General features: G+C 42.4%; 2 protein-coding genes across 5 annotated transcripts; both read left to right on the plus strand.

The window, feature by feature from the left end:
• Positions 1–286: 286 nt before the first annotated feature.
• Positions 287–3,032, plus strand: LOC308151307 (SUMO-conjugating enzyme UBC9-like). Of its 3 annotated transcripts, none has more exons than XM_080524153.1 (7): positions 287–575; positions 889–988; positions 1,178–1,261; positions 1,386–1,458; positions 1,640–1,749; positions 1,873–1,952; positions 2,141–3,032. In XM_080524153.1, exons 2-7 carry the CDS (start codon positions 923–925, stop codon positions 2,202–2,204), a joined length of 477 nt encoding a protein of 158 aa, XP_080380279.1. In that variant the 5' UTR covers positions 287–575; positions 889–922; the 3' UTR covers positions 2,205–3,032. The 3 variants fall into 3 exon arrangements, with proteins under 3 accessions (XP_080380279.1, XP_080380281.1, XP_080380280.1); XM_080524155.1 differs by having other exon boundaries at positions 903–988; XM_080524154.1 differs by having other exon boundaries at positions 287–988.
• Positions 3,033–8,975: 5,943 nt separating this feature from the next.
• On the plus strand, positions 8,976–12,006 carry cimip4 (ciliary microtubule inner protein 4). 2 transcript variants are annotated; one of them, XM_080522322.1, is made up of 5 exons: positions 8,976–9,037; positions 10,083–10,160; positions 10,572–10,704; positions 11,108–11,221; positions 11,652–12,006. In XM_080522322.1, the coding sequence occupies exons 2-5, from the start codon at positions 10,125–10,127 to the stop codon at positions 11,732–11,734; spliced, it is 366 nt and encodes a 121-aa protein (XP_080378448.1). In that variant the 5' UTR covers positions 8,976–9,037; positions 10,083–10,124; the 3' UTR covers positions 11,735–12,006. The 2 variants fall into 2 exon arrangements, with proteins under 2 accessions (XP_080378448.1, XP_080378449.1); XM_080522323.1 differs by having other exon boundaries at positions 8,999–9,037; positions 10,106–10,160.
• The last annotated feature ends 982 nt before the right edge of the window (positions 12,007–12,988 follow it).

Raw genomic sequence — 12,988 nt, forward strand, 5'->3', positions numbered from 1 at the left:
GTAATGATTATTGTCTGGAGTAGTTTGATAGTTTGTCTGGAGAAATTAAGGGACAAATGTCCGAATTTATGTGAGGAGTTTCCTATGAATAACTTTTTTTGACCAACGAATGGTCATAATTGTTGGTTTTAACGTTAATTTATACTGAAATAGCTTTAATAAATTGAACACCAGGCCAGCGAGATGCCACACACATTATGGACGAAAAAACGATCTCTGAAGCGGCTGCCCTGCGAGCTGCCTGCAGGTCCTCACCACATAAACACATCGGGCTCCACTTCAGCCAGTTGACAAGATAGCTTCGCTGTGGCTAAGAGCTACACACAAAAGCGCTAAATTGGAATAAACAAATCTTGCACCATATCCATTTTTAACTAAAGGAAATGTTTGTGATTTCTCTACATATTTGAGGTATAACTTAGTTTCTAGCAAAATACACATTTGGTGACCAAGCGCGTTTTTTATTAGCGTTGACAGTCAGCTGACAACAACCACTACGTTAGCCTGCTAGTTATACAACACAGTAACGGAGACAACCAACTGTTTCCTTGCTCGAGTACCAAGTGGATTTTAAGGTAAGACGCATTGTTAACATAATAAACGCCAATACAATGAATTGGTGATACTAAACTGTTTGGTTAAATTCATTTCACGTTCGCGGCTCCTGTTGTTAGTTAGCACGTTGCTCAGCTAGGTAGCTAGCTTAGATTTTATCAACTAGCATCAATCATCTCAACAAAAAGATCAAGTTCTCTAGATATATCTGCTGAGGATGTTGATGATGATTCAGTCAGTGAACAATATGGCACGTTTACAATGTGGCAAATCGTTATAGTTTCTAGACAAAAGATGTTAAGAATATAAGTGAAGGCTTTCATTTTTTGGTAGCATTTTTCCCACAGGACGGCGTTGATGAGTAGCAATGTCGGGCATCGCTCTCAGCAGACTGTCACAGGAGCGCAAAGCATGGCGAAAAGATCACCCTTTTGTAAGCAAGCACTGAAGTCAATTGTCTTTCTTCTATTGTTGATGGCCCGTTAAAGTACGTCATTAAGCTTCATGTCATCAATAGACTTGTAAAGCTACTCAGATTTAGCCATATAGACGGTTTGCCAATCCATTTGCCATGGCATATGATTTGCTTAAAATCTCCTGCTGTCCTCTACTCCTCTCATAGGGCTTTGTTGCTGTTCCTACCAAAAATCCTGATGGTACCATGAACCTCATGAATTGGGAATGTGCTATCCCAGGCAAGAAGGGGGTAAGTCAACCTGTTTGTCTCAGGAGGCCTACCAGACCGTCATAATTACATATCAGTGGTTCTCATGTCACGTGTGCTGAGATCATGGTTCAATTACTGATGATCACTTTCATGCAATCCTCAGACCCTGTGGGAGGGCGGCCAATACAAACTCAGAATGCTGTTCAAAGACGACTATCCCTCCTCTCCGCCCAAATGTGAGTACTCCCTCACATCAGGGGACAATGTTGCTGTCACTGCACACTGTTTGTTATTAGCCTAGCTAAGACGTTTTATAAATGTATCATCAGATGTATAAGGATGTCAACAGAAATACTGTAGACCACTAGAAATGTTGTGAACTGTAAGTGCTAAAAATCCCTCGTGTATATGTCTCAGGCAAGTTTGAGCCTCCCATATTCCACCCGAATGTCTACCCATCTGGCACGGTGTGCCTCTCCATCCTGGAGGAAGATAAAGACTGGAGACCAGCCATCACCATTAAACAGGTCTGAGCGTACATGCATACACACACACACACACACACACACACACACACACACACACACACACACACAAGACACAAACTAAAGCATCAGTTTTGAGGCATTGTATCTTCTCTGTGTTTTCAGATCCTGTTGGGTATCCAAGAGCTGCTCAATGAACCTAACATCCAAGACCCAGCACAAGCCGAGGCTTACACAATTTACTGGTAAGTATTTACATTTAGCCTGGGGCAAATCCCAGATTTTTGTTTGTTTATATAGCTAATGTCTTGGTAGTGGCGCTCTTTTACTTTACCTTGCTGGAATAGAGTCCGATATCGAAAGCGTCTCACCCTCTCAAAGATTAATTAAACTAATGTTCTCCTTTTTCTCTTCTTGTGTCTTTGTCTTTTAGTCAGAACAGAATGGACTATGAGAAGAGGGTGAGGGCACAGGCCAAGAAGTTTGCCCCAACATAGAGCTGAGCTGGCCATCCTGTCTGAGAGGCTGAAGCAGACCTGTATAGTGAACAGCAGCACTTGAAGGACCACTCTACTAAAATCCACTCTTATATGATGTTTGTTGTGGGAATTGTATTGATATCATGGATATACTTTCAGCTCCAGTTACAATCTATTAGAAAACCCTGATCACTAAAAACGGTATACCCCATATAGCTGTAATGGATAGCTCTTAAACCAAAAGACAACTCACTCTTAGGGCTTTCACACCGCCAAGGAACCGTTCGTGTTCGCGAACCAAGTCTGGAACCGTCCGGCGCGTTCCGATCGAAAATGAATTGGTTCGGAGCCTGAAAAGTTGGTTCGCAGCGGGAAGCAGAAAATAGTGGTTCTCAAGAACGTGATGCACGTTTCAGAACGCGAACGGTTCCTTGGCGGTGTGAAAGCCCTATCTCTCAATTCTGGCAACCAATGTATGTTCTGGATTTTCTGTGAAATGTTCCTTCAACCAATATGGATACCAGCTGAAAGTGCACTGCATAAAGAGAGAAAGCTGAAGAGGTTTACCTCCGAAAGACATGAGTGTGTGTACATATATAAATATTGAGAATAATGCACCCTATGTTTTTTTTATGGTTTTAGCAAGTTGATATTTGTGTGGTATTAAAAATAATGGACATCTTAAATGTATGAATTGTGAAATAAAGTTGAATAAATTGCCGAAAGGTTTTGTGTCCATATTTCATTTTTATTTTTTCATTGGTTGTTGGAAATGCCCTTGGGTTAAAACGGGAAATTATGAATACGCCTATGTTTGGTATTTGGAGCAGTTCTGTCAGCTTTCTGTGTTAATGTATGCTTTCTTTTTATTAGTTTGTGTTGTTTCATTAAATGCTAGACTAAATGCCAACTGGCGTTGGGTGTTGATTGGAAATTTCAGGTAGCCCCCTTCATGCTCTACTACAGACCCCTTCATGCTCTACTACAGACCCCTTCATGCTCTACTACAGACCCCTTCATGCTCTACTACAGACCCCTTCATGCTCTACTACAGACCCCTTCATGCTCCTACCCCTTCATGCTCTACTACAGACCTCTTCATGCTCTACTACAGACCCCTTCATGCTCTACTACAGACCCCTTCATGCTCTACTACAGACCCCTTCATGCTCTACTACAGACCCCTTCATGCTCCTACCCCTTCATGCTCTACTACAGACCTCTTCATGCTCTACTACAGACCCCTTCATGCTCTACTACAGACCCCTTCATGCTCTACTACAGACCCCTTCATGCTCTACTACAGACCCCTTCATGCTCTACTACAGACCCCTTCATGCTCTACTACAGACCTCTTCATGCTCTACTACAGACCCCTTCATGCTCTACTACAGACCCCTTCATGCTCTACTACAGACCCCTTCATGCTCTACTACAGACCTCTTCATGCTCTACTACAGACCCCTTCATGCTCTACTACAGACCCCTTCATGCTCTACTACAGACCCCTTCATGCTCTACTACAGACCCCTTCATGCTCTACTACAGACCTCTTCATGCTCTACTACAGACCCCTTCATGCTCTACTACAGACCCCTTCATGCTCTACTACAGACCCCTTCATGCTCCTACCCCTGCATGCTCTACTACAGACCTCTTCATGCTCCTAGGTCATTTTTTAAATACGGACTTCATAACTTGTGAAAAATAACTTGTTGATTTATCTATAGTTGAATGTTCTATTATATAAAGGACATATCTAGCTTGCTGAAAAACATAGTGGTCGAGCTCAGGCACCTAAATTGTATTTTATTTAGAATACCCTCTGTAGTTGAATAGGGTGAGTGTCTCCAGAACAGAGTGGACACATAACAGGGTGGACACTAACAGGGTGGACATTTTGAGTTAAAGTTAGCCTTTAGCCTGCCTGTGTTAGCATAATGCCTAGAATGACCATGAATACTTGATGAGGAATCTAATTTGCACTAAATACTTTTTTTATTTTTATTATTCAATTTGATTGATCTCCTCAATATTTAGGCATAACAGGGTGGACACGTTATGGTCAACCACATTAAACTCACTGGATAAAAACATAAAAATCAGATGGTAAAAGAGGTAGAAAATCACACAGCTTACAACATTTGAAATCCCCTCCACTGATGTGATGTCACCTCATGAGAGTGATGTGATTGAGAAATATGGTTTTCTTTTAAAAGGGACATTAACACAGCATAACAGGGTGGACAGTGATCGCAGGGACAAGCATACAACCTTAATTTTTTGTACAAAATAAAAAAATAATGGATAAAAACTATATTTGATTTCAATAGATATTGATCAGGAAAATGAAATAATAATAACATATTTGGACATGTATATGTTTTTAATAGTTATTTTTTGGATTGAAGTTGAATGAACAACACTGGGGACATCCCAAATCCCATGCAAAATGTCATTTACATCTTTAACCAAAGCTTTTAAAATGTAGAAAACAACAACTTAGAAGCCCATATCATTGTATTCCTAATAAATAACAATTGACTATACATGAAAAACCCAATGGAATTAGTAGTTGTCCAAATTTAGACAAAATACAACATGATTTGTACTGGGGACGGAAAAGGCACCGTATAAAAAAATGACCCTCCTACTACAGACCTCTTCATGCTCCTACCCCTTCATGCTCTACTACAGCCCCCTTCATGCTCTACTACAGACCCCTTCATGCTCTACTAATAATTAATTAATTAATTACTACAGCCCCCTTCATGCTCTACTACAGACCCCTTCATGCTCTACTACAGACCCCTTCATGCTCTACTACAGACCCCTTCATGCTCTACTACAGACCTCTTCATGCTCTACTACAGACCCCTTCATGCTCTACTACAGACCCCTTCATGCTCTACTACAGACCCCTTCATGCTCTACTACAGACCCCTTCATGCTCTACTACAGACCCCTTCATGCTCTACTACAGACCCCTTCATGCTCTACTACAGACCCCTTCATGCTCTACTACAGACCCCTTCATGCTCTACTACAGACCCCTTCATGCTCTACTACAGACCCCTTCATGCTCTACTACAGACCCCTTCATGCTCTACTACAGACCCCTTCATGCTCTACTACAGACCTCTTCATGCTCTACTACAGACCCCTTCATGCTCTACTACAGACCCCTTCATGCTCTACTACAGACCCCTTCATGCTCTACTACAGACCCCTTCATGCTCTACTACAGACCCCTTCATGCTCTACTACAGACCCCTTCATGCTCTACTACAGACCCCTTCATGCTCTACTACAGACCCCTTCATGCTCCTACCCCTTCATGCTCTACTACAGACCCCTTCATGCTCCTACCCCTTCATGCTCCTACCCCTTCATGCTCTACTACAGACCCCTTCATGCTCTACTACAGACCCCTTCATGCTCTACTACAGACCTCTTCATGCTCTACTACAGACCCCTTCATGCTCTACTACAGACCTCTTCATGCTCTACTACAGACCCCTTCATGCTCTACTACAGACCTCTTCATGCTCTACTACAGACCCCTTCATGCTCTACTACAGACCCCTTCATGCTCTACTACAGACCTCTTCATGCTCTACTACAGACCCCTTCATGCTCTACTACAGACCTCTTCATGCTCCTACTACAGACCCCTTCATGCTCTACTACAGACCTCTTCATGCTCTACTACAGACCCCTTCATGCTCTACTACAGACCCCTTCATGCTCTACTACAGACCTCTTCATGCTCTACTACAGACCCCTTCATGCCAGTGGCGGATACAGAAAGTGGCTGATGGGTAGGCCTGGAAAAATCTGGGTAGGCCTGAGTGAAACTCATCACCGCACGTTTTAGACCTAATTCAGTGGCGGCTGGCCGATAGAGGGCGCTGGGGCGCCGCCCCCACCTTCACTTCCTAGTTGTGATTTGTAAAAGTTTTTTTTTAAATAAACATTGTTTATTCACAAAATGCGGCTGATATTCTGTCGGCGCCTATCAGCATTCATTAAAAATCCTCCAATACAATAAACATTTTTATCTGTGTGTGTGTGTGTGTGTGTGTAAAACTCACTGTTAAAATACATAGGGGAGGAGTCGGGGCGCCGGTCATTGGAAGTCTATGCCAGGACGAATACTTTTCGCTTACACGTGAGCTGTAGCAGCGCTCCAATTGGCTGTCTCTATTTCTTGGCCAGGACGCACATTTGTGCGCCCTGGCCAAGAAATCTCCGGTTGTATTGCAGACAATGCATTATGCTGAGGACTCCCGACTTCCGGTTTTCCGGACTTCGGGCTTCCGGAGTATTTTAAATGAACATTCGTAATGTCTGTCTCTGATGTTCATGGTCAATTAAATCAGCCTATTTTGTGCAACTAATAATGTTCCCGCTAATGGGTTAACCAAGCAGCCTCGCACCTAACGTGCAAGCACCTATCTTCGAACTATTCATAGCAATATGCGCGGGGCAAGGCAGAGGTACGGGTAAACACGGCTCATGTTCTGTCATCAAAGGTAAGAGTTGGTTTTCTTTAACTCAGCTGATGCATTGTTGTGTTTCTGACATGGTCTGGTTGTGTTTCTGACATGGTCTGGTTGTGTTACAGACATGGTCTGGTTGTGTTTCTGACATTGTCTGGTTGTGTTACAGACATGGTCTGGTTGTGTTTCTGACATGGTCTGGTTGTGTTACAGTCATGGTCTGGTTGTGTTTCTGACATGGTCTGGTTGTGTTTCTGACATGGTCTGGTTGTGTTACAGACATGGTCTGGTTGTGTTTCTGACATGGTCTGGTTGTGTTACAGACATGGTCTGGTTGTGTTACAGACATGGTCTGGTTGTGTTTCTGACATGGTCTGGTTGTGATACAGACATGGTCTGGTTGTGTTTCTGACATGGTCTGGTTGTGTTTCTGGCATGGTCTGGTTGTGTTTCTGACATGGTCTGGTTGTGTTTCTGACATGGTCTGGTTGTGATACATCATTGAATGTGTTGACCACCATCACTCTCCATCATCATCCATCATGTGTCTATGAAATAGATAGTACTGTACTACTGACTGCAGCATTCATCTCTGCTCATTGATGTAGCCATGTCACACAGACACATAGTACACATATTCATCTGCTACCTTTATTAACCTGAGTGTAGCTGTGAGGCCTGTACTAGCCTTGTTGACTAGACTTCCTCCTTGTCTGACACTGGGTATTGGACCGTACCGACGTCCATAGACCGGTCACTCTTCCACCTCAGTGTCTGTAGTTGACAGGGTAACTTCTCCATGGCCCACACGGTCATTTTAAGGGTGAAAGTTGAAATTACACAATGGTTGTAAGGCCAGTGCGTGTTTTATGCGCGTGCACGCGACAAAAATCGTGCACGCGGGGGAAAAAATCGCAAAGAGGACCCCCCCGCCACACTGCTGTGCCCCACCCAAAAATGTTAACACCAGCCGCCACTGAGACCTATGTATGAGCAGCCAGATGGATGGAACACAACCGGGCTCGCGATCATAGTCGCCGATTTATGTTTCTGCCCGTGGGTGCTCGAAACATTTGGGTACGACCAACATGCATGCACACACACGCACACGCACGCATACGCACGCACGCACGCACACACGCAAAATATTCGCAGGGACTGGAGGAGATCACTATGCAGACCATGAAACGAACGGAAAATAAATAAAGTACCTGTCTACCCAGAGAATGCAACGGACAGCCAAACAAGTTATTATAATACACACACGCAAGGCATTCAAGCGCACGCAATAGTCAATGAATTAACCAATAACCATCAACTATGGAGGACCAAGTATAGAAATTGTAATAAGAAATGCCTGTATTATCATTTGCAAGCTTTTAACTGTGGGTGTTGACAGTCCAGTGCAAACCGAAAGCTCAAGTTGAATCATACATGTACCTGGCTCGGACCAGTTGTGGTGATCCATCATTTTATTACAAAACCTAACGCTGCTTATTAGGGGATTTACGTAAACTGGTGTATACACATATATTGTTGTGTAAAGTTGTGTGCTTCTTTTGTATTATATTATTATATCCAGTGAAGGCATACACAATGTTGTTCCACACAAATGTTTCCCTCTTCGTTTTAATCTTGGAAAGTCTCATAAAAAATATACTTCACCGAACTATTACAGCGCTGTCTCGGACTCTCCGCACGTCGGCGTGTGGCGTCATCATCTGTTATTGTGAATAAATAAGATTTCTAGACAAGGCCTGGTCCAAACTTTCATTATTTTCACTGACTTCCAGACGTGGCTTTTTAAGAAAGCGGGACAATGTTAGCTGTTTAGCCATCGTAGCACGCACACTGAACAACTGGTCAAGGTCAACTGAACAATCAGAGTAAACGTAAAAGAGGAAGCAATGTAAACGTAAGAGAGGAAGTTGAATATTATTAGTATTAATACATACTTTTAATCATTTCCAAGACAAAACTATTCACATTACAGTTAGTTAGTGAAAATTAAACTTTAAAAATATTTTATTATAAAAAAATATGTTTTTTTATGAATCTGACTGGGTGGGCCAGCTGTCAATCTGGGCGGGCCTAGGCCCACCCAGGCCCACCCATAGATCCGCGCCTGCTTCATGCTCTACTACAGACCCCTTCATGCTCTACTACAGACCCCTTCATGCTCTACTACAGACCCCTTAATGCAGCTACAGCTCAGGCTGATTATGACATCACTATCCTGGTAACGGATTAGACGACGCGTTGGTTCCAAGAAAAATCAATCATTTATCACATTTGGTCAACAGGTAAAGTTTCAGCTTGTCCCGCAGAGCACACCGTCTGCGCTGAAATGTAAGTAAACTTGAGAAAGGTTATATGTAGATTATTGTTTTACAACTTTGCTCCAACACTATCAAATGTTATTTCTTCCTTAAGCCTATGCAATTTTTTATTTGTATTTATTTTGCCGCAAAAGTCCGTCGCTTTGTGTCTTGGTCGGTCGCAAATGAGAGTGAGAGCATGGGCTATAAGATAGGGATAGACATAATGTATGGATAATGTCATAAAACTGACAGACATAAAATGCACTACCTATCGAATACACTCCATCACAGTCCGAATGTTTCATTGCGTTTGAGCAGATATCACGAAGCATCGTTTCCACTGGAGGGCGGCAGGAGACTGCTCTAGAAGGGTCAGATACAATACACACAAAAAAGCCAGTAGTTGTGAAACCACACAATTAAACAAGTGAGATCGCCTAGTGATTGGGGGTTTCCATTGTTTTCTGTATGTAGTTTCCCCCCCTGGGTGACGCATAAAAGTGTAGAATGAGACACACAACGAGAAACATAACGAGAATGAGAGGTTTCATGTCCCTTGAAAAACTCATCCATGCATTTTGTTTCGAGTAGACTTGATTATTGTAATGGTCTACTAACAGGCCTATCTGAATGAATGCATGAATGGTCTTTATTGTCATTGCTATAGTACAGGTACCAAACAACGAAATTTGGGAGGGGTGGCTCCCCTGGTGCTAGGAAAGAGAAGAAAAAAAAAAAAAAAAAAAAAAAGAAGGGAAAGGAGCTGGTTTACATAAATAAAGGCTATGTACACTATCCACTATACTATACTGTACAGATAAGACGACTAGGGTTGTCATATTGCTGAGACTGATCAGACTGAGTGATCACGCTACTATTGTCTTATTGATTTATTATTCCACGATTATTAACGATTATTTATTTTACTTCTTAGATTTGCTTTTATTCATTGTCATTTTAATTTTCTCACTATGCACCTCTTGCTGTATTTTTAATAATGTATGTAAAGCACTTTGAATTGTCCCTGTTGTATGAAATGTGCTTTACAAATAAACTTGCCTTGCCTTGCCTAGAATGTCAACACTTCATCTCTTAGATCTCGTCTTGCTGATGCAATGACGTCAAATGGCCAGCCAGAAACAACTGTTGGGGTAAGTGTCAGGTCAGAATCAGAACCAGAATTGCTTTTATTACATCCAAAGTACACAAGAGTAAAATTCTTAGTTAGCTTAGTTTATTTTCTTTAAAAAATATAAAAAATCAGTTTATTGGGTTTTTAAAATGTACAGCATAGTCATTCAATCTGCTTCAATTGGCTTAGTTTCTTCAACATTGGCATTGCAGCAAGATACAAAATCACAATAATAGACTAAAGTAAAATAAGTAAAGTAAGTAATAATAAAGTAATAAAGTGATGGTAGTCGTACTACAGTGGAAGGTCAGTGGCACTGGAGAGGGTCTATAATAATGTTTATATATATATATATATAAATATATATATATATATATATATATATATATATAGAGAGAGAGAGAATTCATAAATTGTGTATGTGTTGTAGGTGAGGGGTACAACATGTCCACAGGTACCTCCTCTCTTGCTGCCTCATTACTGTGACACAGGGTCAGCCTTCCCCCCCCCCCACGGCGCCTACCACAGTCTGGGACACTGTCTGCGCTCCGACATCTTCCCAGGTCAGTAACAGGCCAGGTCATGGTTGTCAGTCAACCTCGGTTTGGTAACAACACCAAAGTGAATCATTTCAGAGGGTGTGATCTGCTTTACATTGTCAGGTGGAGGGAGAAATCCGAGGACGGGCTCATTGCGATGGAAGGAACGGAACCGGGAATAGGATTATGATGAGGAATGGTATTAAAAACATCCATGTTTGAGCCCGTCCTCCAATTTCTCCCGCCACCAGCCTCCCCTGGATAACACCCACGTGAATGGATCCATCTCTCCCACCGCTATGGCGGGACTCAGGATTCAACCCTAGTCCCTGGAATTCTGCAGAGACATTTACTTTGATGGATTGCTGCTCCTCAGCCCAGTCACCATGTTGTTGTTGTTGTTGTTCTGTCCATGTCCCCCTTCCAGGTGCCCCTCTGATGTGGAGGTCCCTGGTTAAAGAGTCGTACATCGGGCACCCTCCGCCTGCCCAACCCCCAGTGGACCCCCAGCGCTGGTACGGCCGCAGGACTGATGACATGGGTGGGTGGCCTCCTCTGTCCCTCTGCTACTACTGCCTCTGTCCACCTTACCTCCTATAGCCTCCTCTGTCCCTCTGCTACTACTGCCTCTGTCCACCGTACCTCCTATAGCCTACAATCATTTCTCCTACAATCTGTATGCTTCTTAGCTTCTATGTGACTACTACAGCCTCTATTTTTTTTCAATTGACTCCTTCTCCTACTATTGCTATATGTAGTGCTACCCGACAGTGAGCTTTGAGTGCGATTGACTGTATGAAACAAAGTGAACACTGATTATTATCATTGATCAGATTCGATAAGATACTACTTGGGTTACTGTAGTAGGACACGCTCCACATTCATTGGGGGTCATTGTTGGATGACTCTCAGCTAGCCCAACTGCCAGAGCAGTCTTTTCCTGTCTTTTTTTGTTTGTTGCTACCCTGCAGTGAGATGGACAGAGAGATACATTGAGATCCAGAAGTTGAACAAGGCATTGAAGGCGATGGAGAACAACAAGGGTTCCAAGTAACCCTTTGGTTCATTGGCCGCCTCACAGTCCTGACTGCAGCACCATTGCACCATCCACGTGATTCACACCTTCAGAACCGCATTTCACTCACAAACACACAAACACCCTTGGGTTCTCACACCTGCACAAATTGTGTCACATATACATACACTCCATTACAAAACAACCCTCACACTACCATACACCCACACACTAGCAATTGTGTATACACACACACCCATAGCCACACACTCACTTGTGATAACCTTTGTAATTGAATAAAGACAGGTGGCATCCCCTAACCAGAAAGTGAAGCCCAGTGACCATGATTATTGGTTAAAACAACGTTATCTAAAATCTCTGGATTCTTTTCAGTCAGTGAATCTGATAAGAGCGACCGCAAGCAAGAAGAAAAACATTTTTTGAAAAAAATTGGGGCGGGGGGCCTAATCTTTTTCAAAACGTTGACTAGAGTTGCAAGTGCATACTAATAAAACAGGTGTTTTACACAAAAGGCAGCTAGCCATATTCACCTGAACAGCTGCACAACTAAACAAAGAAAACAGATACAGAGGAAATGTATGACAATGGGAAAGAATGACAAGGCTAAAAGAAACATAACGGTTTGAGTTTTTTTTGGTTTTGTTTTAGTGTCTCTGATGTTTTTTCCCCTGAAGCAGATGAAGTAGAGTAAAGCAAACTGACAGAATCACTGACGTGGTTTGAACGAAAACCACCGAAACCTGCTTTTTGTCACAGCCGCCTCCATGTCAGTGCTAGAGACTATCAATAGTCATCGCCGTATACGGGGGAAGAGGATACAAAAGGTAGCTTTTTCTCGTAGTAGCGCTACTGACTCACATCAATGATGAATGACACAATGACACGCAAACTGAGCCTAGAGGGGAAGAAAGACTAAGAGGATAGAGTACCTTATAACCTGCTCCCAGACCTGTACTGTCTGTGTATATCAGTCCAGGGCTGCCAAGTTTCACCAAAACTTTGGAGTGAGATTTTTTGCCGGTGGAGCGATGCAAAACTGAGCACGTTTGGCAGCAGCGGCCCCTCTCTCCCACCCAATTATTATTATTATTATTATTATTATTTTTGCTAGTTTCCTACAATTTTACATCATAATAAACCAGCACAAGAAATGAAAACAATTGGAAAATTGTATAAAACAAGACAAATTCAGACAGTAATAAAAATATATTATATTTATTATCATCTATCTATAAATAAATCAATCATGTAACATCAGAATAACTCTTTTAA

Source organism: Nansenia antarctica (genome assembly GCF_963989245.1).
Source record: "Nansenia antarctica genome assembly, chromosome: 2".
In the NCBI taxonomy this organism is placed as follows: Eukaryota; Metazoa; Chordata; class Actinopteri; order Argentiniformes; family Microstomatidae; genus Nansenia; species Nansenia antarctica.